At 36.1% G+C, this 20,156-nt stretch overlaps 1 protein-coding gene across 1 annotated transcript; it reads right to left on the bottom strand.

Annotated features, from left to right (window-relative positions):
- Nucleotides 1-824: 824 nt before the first annotated feature.
- dnai1.2 (dynein, axonemal, intermediate chain 1, paralog 2) lies at nt 825-19,566 on the bottom strand. The gene is made up of 18 exons (XM_073824160.1): nt 19,393-19,566; nt 19,032-19,100; nt 18,830-18,925; nt 18,647-18,727; nt 17,603-17,851; nt 17,366-17,425; nt 17,111-17,239; nt 16,951-17,035; nt 16,722-16,839; nt 16,585-16,628; nt 16,257-16,504; nt 16,062-16,151; nt 15,900-15,981; nt 15,245-15,321; nt 12,522-12,670; nt 11,475-11,574; nt 6,088-6,270; nt 825-905 (listed from the first exon to the last, which is right to left on the bottom strand). Exons 1-18 carry the CDS (start codon nt 19,432-19,434, stop codon nt 825-827), a joined length of 1,983 nt encoding a protein of 660 aa, XP_073680261.1. The 5' UTR covers nt 19,435-19,566.
- Between the last annotated feature and the right edge of the window lie 590 nt (nt 19,567-20,156).

Below are 20,156 nucleotides of genomic sequence, written 5' to 3'. Positions count from 1 at the left end.
ATTTTCTTTGCATCCTCTTGGTTGCATTTTATTGCTGAAGCCACAGCCTGCTTACAAAAAAAAATGTGTGGGATCTTATTGTGAAGAGGTACCAAACAGGAGAAGGGTACAAAAGTAATTCCAAGAATTAGATGTGCCATGGAATACCGTGAAGGCAATCATCAAAAGGTGGAGACAATGGGGCGCCACAATGACACTGCAAAGAACAGGGCACCTGTCAAAAACAGATGAGAAAACAAGATGAAAAGTTATCAAGGAGGCTGCCAAGAGATGTAAAGTAACATCAAAGGAGCAGCAGGAATACCTGGCAAGTACTGATCGCTTTTTGACAACAATTTTCTGTATTCTTATGTCTGGGCTATGGGCTAGTCCGCCTAATGTTTTGCCACAATCATGAGGCAAAATGTTCAATGGCCAGACGAAACAAAAACCTTTTTGGCCATACTTATAATTTTACAAGGTACATTTGGCACAAAAACAAGACTGTTCATCATCCAAAAAGCACCATATTTACGATGAAGCAGTCTTAATACTCCTGGGTTTCCTTTAAAAGAAGAAAGGCATTTCAACTAAATATTAGATGAGGGGTGTGCACACTTGTGCATTTCAAGTTTTATTTTTAATTCTTCTTTCCTTAAAAGTTTCTGTTTGTCTGTTACATGAATTTTGTTGGATTCAATATTACATTAAACGTGGAAGAAGACATCTCAAATTTCACAATTGTTGAATTGGGTATGTTGAATTTTTTATATCCACTGTACAAAGTGTAGTATTTGCAGTCGTTCTGGTCTTACTGTGCCTCAGTTCTGCTGTTTGTTCCTAGGCTATCTCAGCGAGCTCAGCAGTTGCTCCATCTTTGCTATTTCCACCTCCGGCCCCTTCGGCATCTCCTGACCTTTCTTCTCCTGTGGAGCCAAAGAGAGAAATGAAGAGGACGAGATGAGTCAGCTGCCGGTAGTGAGAGGACTGACCCAGGGGTGCCACTAACAATCACAAACACTTCTCAGTGTGAAGCTCCCATTTAAACGTTTCTATCTGGACCGGCGGAGGTAATGAGAGAGGTGTTAGCAAGGCGTTATTTCCTCTGTGTGCTGTGGCGGAACAAAAACCGTCAGAGACTCGCTCTAATCTCGCATGACATTTGTCTGATACGATTACAGTGACACATTGCTTCCTCAGGGGAGAATAATCAAAGATCACTATGGTTACTGACCATGCCAGGGTCGTAATGAACTAAACTGGACCAGATGAACTCCTCGGCAGAAATATTCACTTCCACTAATTAAACACTCTCCGGTTCCTGTCAGTCATTCGGCGAAATTTTAAGCAATTATGAATCTGGTAATCACTCTAAGAACATCTGCTAAATTTGCTCAGCAGAATGCTAATATTCAGATATCCACAGAGCTGCAGTGGAGGGAAAAATCTTCAATGAGCTTCAATAAGTAGCTCAAGGTTACAGCTATTCATAGAATCCATCAAATCCTAACCAGGGAGGGCCGTTAGGGAAATACATTTAGGAGAGTGAGGAGTGTCAATCAAAGGGATTTAAACATTTCTGATAGACAAGATGTTGTTTTTCCTCATTAAAATCTCCCTCTCTTTTTTTCTTCAACAGCAGAAAAGAACTTTAGACATATTTATTGATATAATAGAGCCATATTGGTGGCACAGAATGTAAACGATGCCACTGAACCGAACAGAACTTGCAAATCTTGCTGATTATTCCTGCTGAAAATGGTCAGTTATTGTCATGTTTTGGTCTGTACTAATCGTTTGGACGAGAAAAAACTTTAGGAGTGCTATAGCCTGCCAAACGTTATAACAAAGACAAACAAGGGACTCATGAAGTGTATGTAAACTTTTCACAGAGTAATTTTTTATAAATTCAACTATTATTTTTCTTATTTTTCTGAAGTTATGCAGAGTCTAATTTTCTAATAACTGCGGCATCTGAAGCAGATAATTGTGAATCAACAGAGAGTTTTTATGTACGTGAGGAGGAAGATTGTACTGCTGTTAAGTGGCTCCCCTGCCAAGAGGACTTCTAATGTTTCTTGTAATTGCGGTCAGTGTTGTGCAATCAAAGTTTATTCAGTGACCATGTTACTTCAAAACAACAGTTTTTTTTTTTTTTTTTTTTTTAAGTTGCTGACTGTTGTGGAACAAAGTAGATTAGAAAAAATAAATCAGCAGCCTAGACGGCAAACTGAGGGCTCAGGAAAGAATACTGACCCAACTATTCATGCAGTGAATATAAAACAGTCTGTAAAAAGAGAGCTAGCTACAGGATTAATATGGATACTGTGATTGATGAGTCACAGGCACAGAGAGACATGGAGGAATGAGAATTCTGAAGGCTCAGGGAGGTGAGACGTGTGTTGGTGTAGTGCCCTAACCTGGAAAACAGCTGACCGCTGCTATACAGTTTGGAACATGCTGTTTTTAGTCAGCGTCTCAGATGCCACACCATGGGTCCCACAGCTATTGCTTTAACATATAGCTTGTAGACGGGTATACATGTCTGGCTTCAGCCAGCATTGACCTATACTCACATTAGCACAGCTGGAATCCTACAAAGGTCAGGCGCTTTATACAAATAATCAATGTCATCACAGACCTAAAGGTTTTCTTTGTTTTGCGATACTATTTTTAAGCATTGGATTTATATGAAGGTCAAATGTGTAATTTTGTGTAATTTAGGGTGAATTTAACTTATTTTGTCTTCTGGGAAACTTGTAACAATCTTCTATAGCTTCTGAAGGGCAGTACTAAATGGAAAGATATGATATTTAGGTAAAATAAGAAAAATGTACACATCTTCATTCTGTTCAAAAGTTTACACCCCTGGCTCTTAATGCATTGCTTTTCCTTCTGGAGCATCAGTGAGCTTTTGAACCTTTAGTAATAGTTGTAAATAAAGTGTGTAATTTTCCATTCCATTAGTTCACTTGTGTGGAAATTTACACTTCAGCTTTAAATATAATAATATAACATGCAAATGATCGACAGAAAGATTAATTTATCTAAAATCAGCCACTGCATCAGGGGAGTAAGTGTGCTCTTTCAGAGGCAATGATGACATTAGGGTTGTGGAAAGCTGGTGATTAATGACTGGAGGAGATGGTGAATGTGTTGCACTGCTGACTCTCATCAGTCATATTAGACACTGCACTCAGGAGTTCTCTCTCTGTTTAAGGAAAGTATAGCCATGGCAGCAATAATACAGCTTCTTGCTAATCAAAAGCATTAGTGGACACAGCAACTCAACCTGTGACACTGTGTGTCATTAGAATGAGCCGTTTCAGCCAATCAAATATAATGACTGTCACCAACAAAACACATCAACACTGAGCACTCGCACTGACTGAGATCTCTGAACAACAAATTAAACATTTCACAAGTCAAACTGTGACAGACAGCAGCTTATCTGTGAGGCCAAGAGATTTTAATTATGTGCTGGCATTGTTATAATGTATCTGACTGTAAGCTGATTGCTCAACACATGATCAGCCAGTGGGTTGGTTTCTCTAGATGCAGAATGGAAACAATGGCATGTAAGCCTCCAAAACCTCCAAACTTTTTAAGAGTAGTGTCAAAGTCCATTTAAGACAAGTCATTTCACTCGGCGGCCATCTTTGAAATGCCTCTCGGGTATCTCTTTGAACTGGGAAACATCAAATTCTCCAAAACTGTTCAATAAGCTTACGATTAAATTTCAGATTTAAAAACACCAATGAAATTGGTTTCTCTTTCATTTAAAAGGCAGGGCTTATACCCTTTATTGGCTGTTGCACTTTCTTCCATTCATAAGTAATAGGAGTGCACAGTCTTCCTATATATAAACTCTTTCGTAGTGTTCATTAAACAATAAAGTTGAAATGTGTAATTTCGTGGTTGTGGAATTCTCTTATTAACCAATGATTAGTCTCGCGTAGCCAGACCTTCAGACTGACGGCTGAAGGTCTGGAATTCATGGCAGCTTTAATTGGCCAAGTCCCGCCCATAAGGCTGTTTGACCGACATGTCAAACAACCAATCACAGTTCGTTTCGTTCAGCGTCACGTTTCGGGGTGTAGAAATGCCCCCACAACAACAGACTGGCATGCAACAAGTCAGTCATTGAAATAACCAGCATTGAAAGTTAACGAAGAAGAGGGAGAACAAGCAGTAAGTCAGTAATTTGTTCGCGAACGTCGCAAATGTGTATAACAACAACGACGTCTGCATAAGCACCTTTTAGCAAAACGAGAGTAAATCAGTCTGTGCTTCGTTTCCCGGCGGACCGAAAATAAACGCGACACTCGCGTGTTCCGGAAATCCGATCAAATTCAACTAATCAGATCACGACTTCGACATTCCTGAAGTGTTTCCAGTTAAGTGTACCATATGCATCAGACGTTTAGCCAACGTTCCGTAGGCGTGACGCCTGAGGCTGAGACTAACCAATGATCAACCTGATCTAGTAAAATGTTAATGTCAGCAATAACACACTAAATGTTTAATTTGTGCAGAGATTTATTAACAATTACTATGGAATCCTTGCAAAACTTCAAAGACCTTTAGGCAGATCATTTTTTATTTCTGCATCATCTTTTATGGCTTTTGAGTAATCGAATCATTTTTTTCATAACAATAGCCTTTAAAATTATTTAAAACATATAACAATGAGGCAATAATAATTAGTCCAAATTAAGTATTATATAATTATATTGTTTTATTGAACAAAACTGTTAAAAAAAACATTATGTATTATAAACAATAGACAATACATTACACATTCCCATCATACAGTAAGACAATGATATTTGGTTAAATTTCGGTTGCGATGTCAGGTGACCAAAATTCAATGTCAATTCAACGACTATTGTAAAAGTTATTTTGATGCCCAATACCAATGTCAGATTACATTGATATTTTGTTGTTTTTAAGTAGTGTTACCAAAATCCATTGAAAGTCAACATCAAATTGACGTCAAATACTAATGTCAACCTCAAGCAAAATGCAATGTCTGTCCAACGTTGGGGTCCAGTATCAACCTGATGTTATATTGACGTCTGCTGGGTTATACCAAATGATTGTAGAGGGCGCCAATGACCTGACGATTGCTTTTACACTTTACTGTGCAATCTAATCCTTGTTTAATATTGACTAAACAACATTTAATTCAAATGTCCACTTAATCTTTAATATTTCTTTACGACAGAAATTCTACAGCCAGTGTAATTTTTTGAATGTGTGGACATTAAAACATGTAAACTCATAGTAAGGATTTAAGCTTTTATTTTGAAATCACGATGAACAGTTAGCATATTGAGAAAGATATTGATGTATTCTCCTGTGTTTGTTCAATTATTTACTTTACAAATCTGATGAAATGGCGGACGTTGCCTTCCCAGATGAGCATTATAATAAATCCAAACTCACAACAATATGCAGAGATGGAGTTTGAGATGCTCCACACATGTAAATGATAGCAGTTTGTGTGGAGCAGCGTTTACTGTAAACTGAGCCGCTCTAATTGAAGTGCATATATTAAACCTGCATCGCATATGTTACTTTAATTGAATCATAGCGTTTGTGAATTCACAATAGCATTATACTTCATAATGATTTTTAAATGGGTTTAATATATCATGCAGCCTTAAAAAAAAGGTCTAATAATGGTCTGGAAATGTGACACTTCCAGTATTTTGAAGGTTACTCGACACTAGCAAGGTTTTTTTTTTAATTGGTTTGTTCCGAAAACATTTGTCCCACAGTACACTCTAAACAATGTCTTGAAATACTGTTTTAATGCCTAGCAAACAAATGATAGTTGAATTTCTGTTCAGTATGCTGCGTTAATGTGATTCAAAAACATTTTCATCTTTTGTCAGTAAATTGAGATGTTCAATAACTCTGGGAACAAATGACTTTTCTTTGGACTGCTGTGGGTTCTGTGTGCTGTAAATTCATCGTCACAAAGATGCAGATCCAGCACTTCAGCACATGAAGTATGTAGCACAGTGGTGATTGAACCGGCACTGATCGATTATGCATGTGGTTTCATTGGAGGCCTATATATAATTTGAGTGCATCTCCTACCTTAGGCTTCTTGCGGAGGTTGGGAGAGAGCTTGAGGCTGGTGACATGGCCGCGGTCATCGCCCACGATGATGATGGGATGGACAGGGTTGAATTCGATGTGCAAGAGCCTGGTCTTCTTGGACACCACTTTTTGCTGGCAAAGAGCCTCATATTTGTTGATGTTGAGGTCGAACACATGAACCTGAGAGAGAAATTGAGGAGGAGCAGGCAGTTTTAGTCTTTCTGTTTTGATGTTTTCATTGTGAAGCAGACATTAGCACCTCTATAATGTATTCTTTTGCTTTGGCTTTGAGTGTCAGTAAGCCTAAGTTGCATTTGAGTTTGTGTGCACTTGTATTTTAATATATTCATATGTATGAGCACAAGAATACGTATAACTGTGGAGGTGTAAGAATGCAGACCATCTGCTGTAGAGGATCGTATTATTTGTGTGATAGTGTACAGAGGGGTAGTATAAATAATTTAAATATATTTTAAATAATATATATCATTAATATATGGCAAATTTTAGTCATATGAATTGTAAAATTTAATTAATGTAATGTAAATCTCTGTTTATTTATATATTCATAAATATTTGTAATACATCTGACGTATATTTGCTGTTTGTGAAAAGTATCAAATCTGTGTATCTGTCTGAAATACAGATTAAGAACAGGATGATTCCTGTGCGACAGATGCAATCTGTGGATGACAGTATCTCATCTTCTGCTACATTCAAAAAAAAAAAAAAATTCCAAATGATATAGAGATAGAGAAGAGTGAGGGAGTGAATGAGGGATGGGTGATTATACTTCCCATCATCCTCATTGTCATTCATCTATCATGCTGCCCACCTAAGCATAGACTCTGCTCTGGCAGATGAAAGACAGAGACGAGAGATAGGGGACACGGGATACAGGCTTGGATTCTCATTAGTAAATATTTGTCAAGCAGCATGGCTCATAATTAGTCAGCGAGTGTGAATCTATCTTAACAGACCGATGATATTCTGGGCAGCTGACGCAACGATGCAGAGAACACGCACTACGTCAGGACTAATGATGCCATCTGTAAATGCAGGAGTAACACCAAATCTAACACATCTTTAGAGCTAAGAGCTTGAAGGAAGAAACCTGTATAAATATTAGCAATCATGCAGTTTGGTCTGTGTTCTGTTGTTTCGAGATTTGTCAGCAATGTCTATTTTTGTAGATTTGGCTGCGGTGAATTTGGAAATGGCTGAGGCAGCCGACTGGCAGCAGAGATCTGGAGCCATTCCAATACTAGTATGATACTGGCAAGCATCATATCACACAGTGTGTCCCAACTAAGATGCTCTTTATTTTCCATAGGAGGACTGATATCTCTTATTCTGAATGGTGTACATTTCTGCATTTTTCAGTGCACTACTAAGTGCAGAATCAGTGTTATAAGCCAGGGGTGAAAACTTCTGAACAGAATGAAGATGTGTAAATTTTTCTTAATTTGCCTAAATATTATATTTTAATTTAGTACTGCCCTTCAGAAGCTACAGAAGATGCTTGCATGTTTCCTAGAAGACAAAATAAGTGAAATTTACCCTGATCTTCAAATTCAAAAAGTTCAGCTATTAATACATTGCATTTCCTTCTGGAGCATCAGTGAGCGTTTGAACCTTCTGTAATATTTTCATATGACTCCCTCACTTGTCCTCAGTGTGAAAAGTTGGATCTCAAAATCCTTACAGTCATTGTTGGAAAGGGTTCAAACACACAAAAATGCTAAAAAATCGAATAATTTGTGGGACCTGAAATATTTTTCTGTAGAACAGCAGGTAGTTTAACTGTTCAGGACAAACAAGGGATGCATGAACAACTATCACTAAACAAACAAAACAGCAACGGATCATTCAGGTAACAACACAGTATTAAGAATCAAGTGTATGTAGACTTTTGAACACGGCCATTTAAAAAAAAAAAATTAACTTATTTTCTTATGTGGGCTATATGTAAATGTCTTTTATGTGAAATATCTCATTCAGGTCAGTACTAAATAAAACATAACATGCATTTTGTATGATCACTCTTATTTTGGAAAAATTGTAACATTTTGCAGATTCTGCAAGGTGTAGGTAGACTTTTGACCTCAACTGTATACATATATATGTGATCCTGGAACACAAAACCATTAATAACGGTAAATTTGATCATTTGAAAATTAAATAAGCTTTCCATTGATGTATGGTTTGTTAGGATAGGACAATATTTGGCCAGCTTTAAAGTTGTGCAAATGAAGTTCTTAGCAATGGATATTAATAATCAGAAATTACGTTTTGATATATTTACAAGATATCTTCATGGAACATGATCTTTACTTAATATCCTAATGATTTTTGGCAATCGATAATGTTGACCCATACAATGTGTTGTTGACTATTGCTACAAATATACCCATGCTACTTATAACTGGTTTTGTGGTCCAGGGTCACATATATGCAGAAAATAAATTTAAATATCCTTTAAAAATAACCAGATAAAAACACCATGCTGAAACTGTTACTTTAAAAATAAACGACATTCTCAGCAGTTGCTGACATTGTACCCCTGACATCATAGTAAAGCAGCATTCAGGTTATTTGGTTTTGTTGAGGGAACAGAGTGTAGTCTTTATTGCATCACGCTGTAATGGGCTTCCTGTAGAGGGCAGGTGTAATTTAGCCCATCGGAGTTACGGTGTTAGCAAATAACAGCAACAGCCGCCTCGGCACGGCAGTTTAAACCGATCAAGACTGCGAGACTGACAGGTGATGCCCGAAGCAGCCTCAGACAAGAGCTTGAGACCAGCTGTGTGATTTGAGACTAATTGCTAACGAAGGGCCACAGGATAGAGTTTGTGTGTGTGTTGCAGCTTACAGGTGCAGTCGAGCACTGTTGGAAAGACATCCCACAGTCTGGCTGCTACTGTGTTTCATTAGCAATTATTACATTCCTCATAAGGGAGTGTGTGTGTGTGTGTGTGTGTGTGTGTGTGTGTGTGTGTGTGTGTGTGTGTGTGTGTGTGTGTGTGTGTGTGTGTGTGTGTGTGTGTGTGTGTGTGTGTGGATATCCCTTCTGTAAATCACACATGTGCAATTGTCAGACAATAAGTGTGCTGTGTCATAACAGCAACTCCAGATTGTTTACTGAGATCTCTTGGTGAAATAGGTTGCTGTTGGGAAGGTGTTGGTGAGCCTAGTAAAGGGGCATTCAAATAAATCCCATATATGAACTGACGATTCTGTTTCCTGTGTGTGGGGACCTTTCTGCTGTACTATTGCTGTTGGAGAAGCTACTTAAAAAAATGCTTAAAAAATAAGGACTTTGTTTTTCTGAATCATTCAGTTACATGAACCTTACAAACAAAAACTATTCAACAGAATGAATCAGACTGTTCACTACATGAATGAGAGGACTGGTTAGGAATGCATGTTAGTTTGATTACTGAAAAATGTGCTTTGAGTGGAATTATCTGGTACGACAGTGTTTTAGTGCCACATTAAAAAAATATAAAATTACAGGACAGAGTCAAAATGTTTCGGGAATTAAGTCGAAATGTTTCGGGAATTAAGTCGAAATGTTTCAGAAATTAAGTCAAAATGTTTCGGGAATTAAGTCAAAATGTTTCAGAAATTAAGTCAAAATGTTTCGGGAATTAAGTCGAAATGTTTCGGGAATTAAGTCGAAATGTTTCAGAAATTAAGTCAAAATGTTTCGGGAATTAAGTAAAAATGTTTCAGAAATTAAGTCAAAATGTTTCGGGAATTAAGTCAAAATGTTTCAGAAATTAAGTCAAAATGTTTCGGGAATTAAGTCGAAATGTTTCGGGAATTAAGTCAAAATGTTTCAGAAATTAAGTCAAAATGTTTCGGGAATTAAGTCGAAATGTTTCGGGAATTAAGTCGAAATGTTTCGGGAATTAAGTCGAAATGTTTCGGGAATTAAGTCGAACTGTTTCGGGAATTAAGTCGAAATGTTTCGGGAATTAAGTCGAACTGTTTCAGAAATTAAGTCAAAATGTTTCGGGAATTAAGTCGAAATGTTTCGGGAATTAAGTCAAAATGTTTCAGAAATTAAGTCAAAATGTTTCAGGAATTAAGTCAAAATGTTTCGGGAATTAAGTCGAAATGTTTCAGAAATTAAGTCAAAATGTTTCAGGAATTAAGTCAAAATGTTTCGGGAATTAAGTCGAAATGTTTCGGGAATTAAGTCGAAATGTTTCGGGAATTAAGTCGAAATGTTTCGGGAATTAAGTCGAACTGTTTCGGGAATTAAGTCGAAATGTTTCAGAAATTAAGTCGAAATGTTTCAGAAATTAAGTCTAAATGTTTCGGGAATAAAGTCAAAATGATTTGAGAATAAAGTAAAAATGTTTCGGGAATTAAGTCGAATTGTTTTGGGAATTAAGTCTAAATGTTTCAGGAATTAAGTAAAAATGATTCTAGAATAAAGTAAAAATGTTTCATGAATTAAGTCGAAACATTTCAAGAATTAAGTCGTAATTACGAGAATAAAGTCGAAATGGTTTGAGAATAAAGTCGAAATTACGAGAATTAAATCATAGCAATTAAAGTTATAACATTTTGAGAGTATAGCCTGCATTTGCAAATGGCCCAGATTTGGAGAACCAGTAGTTGTTGCCAGGCCACTGGAATTTATTAGTATATATGTGGGATATTATCAGAAATCATACCATGTGTTATACTCGCAGGGACAGTATGCTTGGAAATATTATTTCACGTCTTCGATTTTATTCATTAGGCCTATTTGTAGCATGCCAGCCACCTAATAATAGCAATAAGCTTTGTGCTAAGTGTGCTAAACATGAAGGAACATCAGAAGGAATGAAAAAAAGTAAAGCCTAATTTAATGAAACAAATGTCTCATTCACATGCCACTTAAACTGTCACGCCACATTAAAGAGCTTGAAAAACACATTATTGTAATAGACATACTGTTTGTATTTCGCTATAAAACTGACAGATTTTGAAAGCTGAGACTTTAGAATATCTCCCGGTTATATACTCTTATAACTTTAATCTCGCAATTGCTACAAATTAATTCTCGTCATTTTGACTTTATTCTCAAAATATTTTGACCTTATTCTCAAAACATTTGGACTTTATTCTTGGAATCTTTCGACTTCATTTTCATCATTTTGACTTTATTCTCCAAACATCAAATTTATTCTCGTATTTTTTTCTCTCTTTTTAATCTGGCACTAAAATGCCATCATAATGGATGGATTGACAAATGGGTGGATTGTGATTACTTTTGTATTATTAAAATAGAATTTTAAGACATTTTCTTTGCAGCATAAATTCTTAAAATGCAGAAATTGTGAATTTTATCATTGTGTTTTTTTATTAGAGTCGTTTAGGCTTTTTACCTTTCCATCAGTGGTGACAGCAGCAAAGACGGTAGAGGAGTATGGAGCCCAGGCCACATCTGTCACTGAAGTTTTCAGTTCAAAGGTGAACACAGGGGACCTGTAAGAGACATGTATTGTTACTATACTAGAGAAAGAAAGCCAGAGCCTTTGTTCAAATGTGGGAGAAACTAATGTCTAATTTTAAAAGCTGTAAAATATAACAGGAAAGCTGCATTTATTTGATCAGATCCTACAATTACATAAGGAGGTAAAGCTCCAAGGTAGTACAACAAAAGCGGACATACAACAGGCACTGTTGCACAAGAGCTCTCTGTTGGCGATTTAGAGATACTACATCTAAAAAAAACACGTAACCCACTACTAAAACATACACAAAATGTGCACTCAAGATGACAGATTTATTCATTATAAGAAGTCTTTTTGAGGAAAAAAGAGACATGCTAATTAGTTTGTCAAATAATCGCACTGACAAGCTAATTATGTTTATTTTAATTGGAAGAGCAATGCGTGCAGAATTAAATTAAGACAACCAGGGCCTGAATTTTATAAGATTGCAGGTATTGTGCATCATTTTACGACAACCACTTATAATGCAGGAAATTCCCACAAACATGTATTCATAGTTTTGTGTCTAATGCTATGAGAGAGTAAAGACTGACACTGAAAACAGCACTCATCTAGTCAAAAGGTGCTTGAGCACAACTTTAGGTCTACAAATGCACATGCCAGTCGTTTATTCACACCACAAGGGATGATCAGCTTATTAAAATTTTATGAGCATGAAACAATCTGTAATAGTTATGTTGGGATGTGCAAGCACTAAATTGTAATGTTCAGCCAATTGTACCAATTGTGTGAGAAAAATTTAGGTAGGGTAATTGTAATTTTTTTTTTTTTTTTATGTCTAAAATATGACTCAGCCTGCTCCAACATTTTCTGAAATGAAATTCAGGCCATGCCAGCTGAAGGATAAGTAACAGGGTGCTATTTTTAGAGACTGGGAAAGGCTGCTGTAGACATCGCTGTAGGGAACAGCGCTCATACTTCATAGTTTGATCCCAAATTTTGACCATCCAGTCCCAGCCGCAGGAGATAAAGACATCAGGATGGAAAGGATTCCACCTCACACGAGTGACAGTCATAAAGTGGGAATCATATGTTTCCAGAAACTTGCTAGAATAGTATTTGGAGCCCTGTGAACACACAAACACATTACTAATTAGATTACCATTGTTATACTGCTTACAGTAACTATCCACTATAACATTTACAGAAGTAGTGGTGACATTTAAAACATTCTTTGCAAAGAGAAGTGTAGCTCAAGAGAAGTGCTTGACGGATCGAATTCATTGTTCCCCGGGCAGTGCATCACACAATAGAAGGGCTTTGAGTTTAATCTGAGAGATGAATCTAAAGAACACAGAGCTCTGCATCAGCTGTCAGTCTTTAGGGAGACAGGGCCAGTTTTTGCCCAGCGGTATGTCTCCAGCATTCTAGCATTAGATGAGCCTCCAACACAGCTGCCCAACATCTTTGCCAATCTGTCAGAGAATGCAAGACAAATCTCTAAAAACAACGAAAGAATGTTTTGCTCCAAAGTCTAATCATTGTATTGTATTTTGTCCAGAATAAGCCTATTATAGGATTCCCATCAAAAATTTAGGTTGAGTTATATGAGTATTACAGAGGAAAACAGCAAAGTTTTAAATTTAATTAAGATTTAAATTTAGAGATTAAAACTAGCTCAACTTTACACCATCTGCAATTGGTTGAGTTTCCAGTTTACTTAACTATTACTTAACATCTTTTTTTGTCTTCTATCCCCTTCGGGGAGAATTATACTGTCAAAACAGAGCTGGTGTGATTGGCAGCTGTGCTTCGGATCCAACTTGCTTTTCTTCAGCAATGTTTGATGTTTTTCCAACCATCCACCAAGTGCCAACCATGATATAATTGGCCATACAGTATATTTTCCTGTAAATCCTGAAACTTCCTAACAATATGTCGAAACCATATTAGTTGTCGCTCTTTCACCATGGCTTCTACACTAGCACAGCTGGTGTTATTATCAGAATTACAGCAGAAAGCATTGTCAGATAACGTTCTGAAAGATAGCAAGTTGCTTAAATTGAGCCGTGCACAAAATGATTTTGTAAAGAAATGCCATTTTTATCTGAAGGTCAATAATTTGACAGTAAGTCTTGGTGCTGTGACCTCTAATCTCTCATTAAAGGTGGACAATGTGAGAATGTGCGATAGCCTGCTTCTAGACAGAGCAAGTCTCCTAATGTCACCAATAAGATACAGCATAAATCCTGCAGCATCTGTTTAGCTTTAGGGAGTGTTGCATCAACATGTCACATACACGCTTATATACAATTCATGCACCTTTTTTAATAAGGTTACAGTATTTATAACAAACAATAGAAGTCTGTTGAACGTCCTCATTTAGCTATGTAAACATGAGTGTGTGTTGTGTAAAAGTGGAGGGATGTTAGAATCAAATTTAAGTGAAAATAAAAGAAGAACATGTGTTTGCATGTGATGTTTGTAATTTAGAACAAAACCAATGTCATACGGAGTACAGTGCGGCATACAGATGAAAAACAAAACTGTCTGGTCTGTCAAAATGAAGAGTTTGAATGCTGGTCTACCCCTGGCTGGCAGAGTGAAAAATATAAATAAAGAAGGAGAGACAGAGACGGAATGTTATTAGCTGATGTTGCCCCGTCCAGCTGTGATAGCAGCGCAGAGACAGGCAGCTAATAAGAGCACTTCCTGTCTGTTTGATGACAGGAATATTATATAAACTGTGACTGCTCAGCAGGAGACAAACACCACAAATACAACAAGCTCCTAGTGCCAGGATCAAACCCAGAACAATAATGAGATGACTTCAGACTGCAGATTTTTAGAGGGCAGGATGATCACAGGGCATTTGTTAATGCATTTGTTTAAATAGTCAGAAGATATGTTTTTTTTTAAAAAGAAGTCTGCATTTATTTGATCCAAAGTACAATAAAAACAGTAAAATTTTGAAATATTTTTGCTTTTTAAAATAACTGTTTTCTATTTGAATATATTTTAAAATGTAATTTATTTCTGTGATTAAAGCTACATTTCCAGCATCATTACTTCAGTCTTGAGTGTCACATAATCCTTTAGACATAATTTTAATAATAATTAATTTTGCTGAGTTGCTGTTCAATAAATATTTTTTATTATTATTATCAATATTTAAAACAGTTGAGTACATGTTTTCAGTATTCTTTAATGAATAGAACGATTCAAATATCAGCATTTATCTGAAATAAATACTTTACATTATACACTATACCATTTTTCGGGAAATAAATTATAGAAATTAATACTTTTATTTAGCAAGGATGATTTACCTCGATCAATGATAAAGACATTTAAAATGTTACAAAAGATTTCTATTTCAGATAAATGCTGTTTTCCTGACTCTATATTCATCAAAGAAACCTGAAAATAAATTAAATAAATTACATTTTAAATATATTCAAATAGAAAATATTTATTTTAAATAGTAAAAATATTTCAGAATTTTACTGTTTTTACTGTACTTTAGATCAAATAAATGCAAGCTTTGTGAGCAAAAGAGACTTCTTTAAAAAAAAAAACATTACAAATCTTACCGTTCAAAAACTTTTGACTGGTAGTCTATTTAAAAAAGTTTGGATGATTCATTATATAGTTGGCCTTGGTGTAAATTATCATCTTGCCTTCGATGGTATAAGACTGACCTTGTGAATCTTTCCATGCTCAGTGCCAACAAGAAAACTGTAGTCCTTTTGTTTGTGAAAGTCCAAAGATGTTCCAACTAGACAGATTAGGAAAATGTCTTCAGTGAGTACATTATGCATGCAATTTTAACACCATTAGCACATTTATTCAATTTGACATTATAACCGTTTCTCACGGTTTGCATAATTTCTAAAATAGATCTCATCATAATTGGAACTGATGCATGTGTTTATTAAAAAAAAAAAAAAAAGACTCAAACATTTAACAAAAGTCATTAGCATTGTTTTTATGGTAAAACTAAATTATCATTGAATCTCCACAGGTGAAATATCACCCATGAATGAAACAACAGCTGAGGATGAATCTGCAGGTCAGTGGCAAAAAATATTTAAATACTTGTATATTATGTGCATAAAGTATAGGAAAAGTTGTTTCATTATTGAACTATTAAAAAAAAAAAAAAAAAATCACTGTCCTTGATAACATTTTCTGTACTATATTGTGCATATAGTCAAAGCTGAAAGGCCCCTTCACATCATCATTGCATGTGTTCATATCAATTGTGCAATATAAAAAAGCTGCTAATAATAGATAATTAATGTCTTAATCTTTAAAAATTGTAATATCTGATCAGTGTGGTAAGGTGATACATACCTGTAGGAATGACATCCTTAAGGTCATCCGGAATTGTGTCGATGACTGGGAGCTTGATAATGTCTGTGAAGACTAGTTCATGCTAAAATCCAAATGATTTGCATTAATTAACCTCTACAATAATGACTTGATTTAGAATCAACATTTATATATTTTCTGTACCTTTACAAGAGTCCAAGACACCACTCGTCCATCAGCAGACACAGAGATGAAGTTGTGATTACTGTCCAAATCATCTTTCTGCCACTTCACCTGTAATGAAACACAAAACACAGTACAGTTACATATATAGCTCCACTGTTATATATTATTGCAGGTAATGAAGGTGTACAGTTATTGTATCCTCCTCATTTATACCTGCATCACAGCACTTGTGTGTTTGCCGGAGCTGGCTCTGCTGTTATAAATGGGCTGATCAGTCTTTTTCTTCAGGTTGTACACTGCAACACAGCCGTCATACATTCCCACAGCCACCAGGTAAGACAGATGTTCATGGATGTCTACACACATTACACCTGAGGCTGTGTTAAAGATGAATTCTGGGTAATTGGGGTTCTTCAGGGTGTAAAATAGAACCATGCCACCCCCCTGTTGAGTAAATTCATCTAAAGGGCAAAGAAGAAACACATTTCAGAGTCATTTAACTTACGAACAATTCCTTGTATAAGATAAATAGTAAACTTACGTGACCCAAGGCCAACAGCAAACAAATCATTGTATTTGTGATTCCTATAAATAAACAAATACAAATGTCACTCAAAGTAGTGATATTTCTTTTACTCACAAATTACTGCATTTGTTTGAATACAGTGTGAAACTCACCAGCAGAGGGCAGTCACAGACAGACTTTTGGCTTTATCATACTGGAATGTCCATAGTGGGAGAAGAGTGCCTTTCTCTCCTCTAAATTCGTCAGATGCGTCATCAAAATACATGAAATCTGAGGTGAAATAAATGCGTTTACATCAGAAAATTTCATGCTCTTTTTTGAACACTTTGTAATATCTGTCTAAAATGAAAGCAGTGAAAATAAATTATTTTTCACAATTACCTTGTGAAACATCATCAAATATATTTTGATTCACCATACGCTCAATGATCTTGACTGCCTTAGCTAGCTGGGATATGTCATCATTCTATAAAGAACAAAAAATTATAGTTATACCATATGTACTTTAAAATCTGCCAGATCATATTTGTTGTCAAGCCACCTGAGTCTCAGCTTGAATCATCTTCTTCTTGCTCTTGTCATCCTCCTTATTTAATAACTGGCCTTCGGGCTTCTCTTTACTTTTCTCGCGCCTTTGAAGCTCCTCTACGTAAAAGTCATAGATCTCCCACTGCAGAAAGAGCAGAGCATGCTAAAATTGTACATGTCCATATTCACCATAGTGCTGTTGTATTGCAGGTGTAGCACAAAAATGTTGCTCAAAACAATTTACAAGCACAGGCAAAGATTTTCCCACCTGATTGGCTGTAGCTGAGAAGTTTGCACGAGGAGGAGGCTCAGTTTGACAACTTATATCCTGCAAAACATAATTTTGATTTTAAAAAAGCAAAATACAGTGAGTTATGCATAAATTGAAAAAGTCGTTTTATAGTTATACATGCTATGAGCTAACACCATTGTGTCCTTGTAAATCTGCAAATTAGCAATAAACAGAAGTGTAAACTTCAGAAATGTAACCCATAGGTCCTCTCACTCTTGGAGGGTTGTTTAGTGTCTGAGAGGCTCTCTCGTTGAAGTTGAATTGGTTGGTGAGTTTCTGCTCTCTCTTGCTAGCTTTGATGGCCACATTGTCTGACCTCTCATCTCCTCCACCATCATCAACTTGAGCCTGTTTAGCCGTCAATCTCCGACCTTCGTCAGATTCCTTGTGCACAAGATTTCCTTCTAGTTCAAAGTGAATAGCCATCTGATCCACAAAGACAATTGGTTTATAGCAGCCCTCCTGAAAAGACAATAGCTTTTAGTGATTTGTTAAGCAGATGACTTTAAATCATCAAGGTTAAAGAATTAGTTCACTTCCAGAATGAAAACGTCCTGATAATTTACTCACCCCCATGTCGTCAGGTGTTAATGTCTTCCTTTTTTTAGTTGCAAAGAAATTTGTGTTTTTAAGGAAAACATTCCAGGAATTGTTTTCAAATTGCAATTTCAGTGCAGCTTCAAGGGGCTCTAAGCGATACCAGCCGAGGAATAAGGGTGTTATCTAGCAAAACAATTTGTCATTTTCTAACTTCAAAATCATCCTTCATCGTTGTTTTACCCTTTTTTTTGTAATGGACATTTGACTTTCTTTGCATGTTCACTTTGTAAACACTGGGTCGGTACTTCTGCCTGCATCATACGTGCGTGATTACGTAATGCGTGAGGTTAAGCTAGTGCAAGACGAGCATTTGTGGTTAAAAAGTATATAAATTAGTATTTTCTTTGAAAATGACTGATAGTTTAGCTAGATAAGACCCTTATTCTTCAGCTGGGATCATGTAGAGCCCTTTGAAGCTGCATCGAAAAAGCAATTTGGACCTTCAACCCGTTGGCCACCATTGATGTCCAGAAATGAAATGTCTTCCTCAAAACCTTAATTCCTTTTACGACTGAAGAAAGAAAGACATGAACATCTTGGATGATGTGGGTAAATAAATTATCAGGAAATTCTCATTCTGGAAGTGAACTTCTCCTTTAAGGACCATCATTTCAATATTTGTGGAGTTGTGGAGAAGCAGCAGTTTTTTTCCCTTACTTTGAAACTGTATCTGACAACGTTCTGTGGAGCGTTTGGATTGTTTGCTGTTAGTACTCTGGTAATTTCTTCATTCAGCTCCTTTTAAAGACAAGAATTAAAAACGTGTAAACAATCATCCCAACATCACTATAATGTGACATAGGCAGAGTCAGACGACAGGTCTTCTCCTGGTTTACGCACTGCCTCAGTTAGGTCCAGCTGGTCTGGAGGCTTCACAAGAGTCTTCCCCTGCATCCATTCATCTCCTTCGGCTGCGTCTAGCCCTTCCTCTTCATCCTACATAAAAAAGGGGCTTGATATCCCAAGCTTCTTTTGACAGATACAGTATGTGGCAAAGCATTAATTTCTATCTCTATGAAAAGTGATTTGAAAGCTAACTTACCTTCTTCTTTCCAATGACCTTGACACCCTTTGCCACAGCTGCCTTTTGCTGGGTGGTAACATTAGGTGCCTTCATTTTAAGGACAAAATATAAATCTTTGGGTCTTCCCATTAGTGCAATGCAATTCTTAAGTAAAATAGCAGTCTTAACTGCATTGGCTTAAGAAAGCCTAGACTGAAAGTTTAAAATTAAAGTTTGAAATATTTTTAGTCATAGAAATAGTTTGATGGATTCAGATTGAAAGCTCTAGAATGTAGAGATTTGTAGAATTTTTGTTATATTATCATTATAAATGCGTTTAAATAGTTTAGAACACAATTATTCATCTGCATTCGTAATAATATCGTTAACATAACGTTACCTGTTTAGATTTCACTGTCCCAACTTTGTGAGGAACGGACATTTTTTGCTTCAAATGAGTAGTAAATACTTTTAATTTATCAGTATATTGATCTGTTGTGCAGTCGAAAAAAACTCTGGAAGCGCTTTTTAAAACGTAAAAATAACTTGTTTTTTATTTAAGAAGATAAAACAACTGCTCTCTTCTCTCACTGTAGTGCGAGTGTGTTTGTGTGTATAGACGTTGTCATGGTAGCGGCATCTGGCTGAAGTGACACTAATGCGCATGTGCACAGCGAGTTGTCCTTTACCTGTGACTTGCAGTCCAATGACCTTAGTTTTTGTGACAGCGCCACCTAGCTAACTCTACTCCAAAGTCTAGACCGGCGGAAATTATTAAACTAAGTTATTTTATTTATTTTGTCCATCTTTCAGCATCATTTATAACTTACGTTAGAACGCAGCCATTTTAAACTTAAACGTGTATAACGCAATGCTTTCAGCGTGAGCCGCTTCCAGTTGTTTAAGCTGTGCAAAAACATTTTATTAAGCTGGTTGCTATTTCAAACTGGTATTTGTTATCCAAGAAAAAATAATTTAAAACCTGAATATATGGGCTTATATACTGAAACAAGTGATGTTTTAAAAAAAGAGAGAGTATTATAGGTATATGGTGAAATTTAAATAATTAAAACACATAGAAAGTGCTATAAAATTATATAAACATACAAAATAAAGTACATTATGAGTCCTAGAAATATAGTCTTGAAACTTCTACTCTGCAAA

The sequence above is a fragment of the Garra rufa genome, chromosome 19 (assembly GCF_049309525.1).
Source record: "Garra rufa chromosome 19, GarRuf1.0, whole genome shotgun sequence".
NCBI classification, from domain to species: Eukaryota; Metazoa; Chordata; class Actinopteri; order Cypriniformes; family Cyprinidae; genus Garra; species Garra rufa.
Note: the sequence above shows the minus strand (reverse complement) of the source record. Positions and strands in the feature narration are given on the sequence as shown.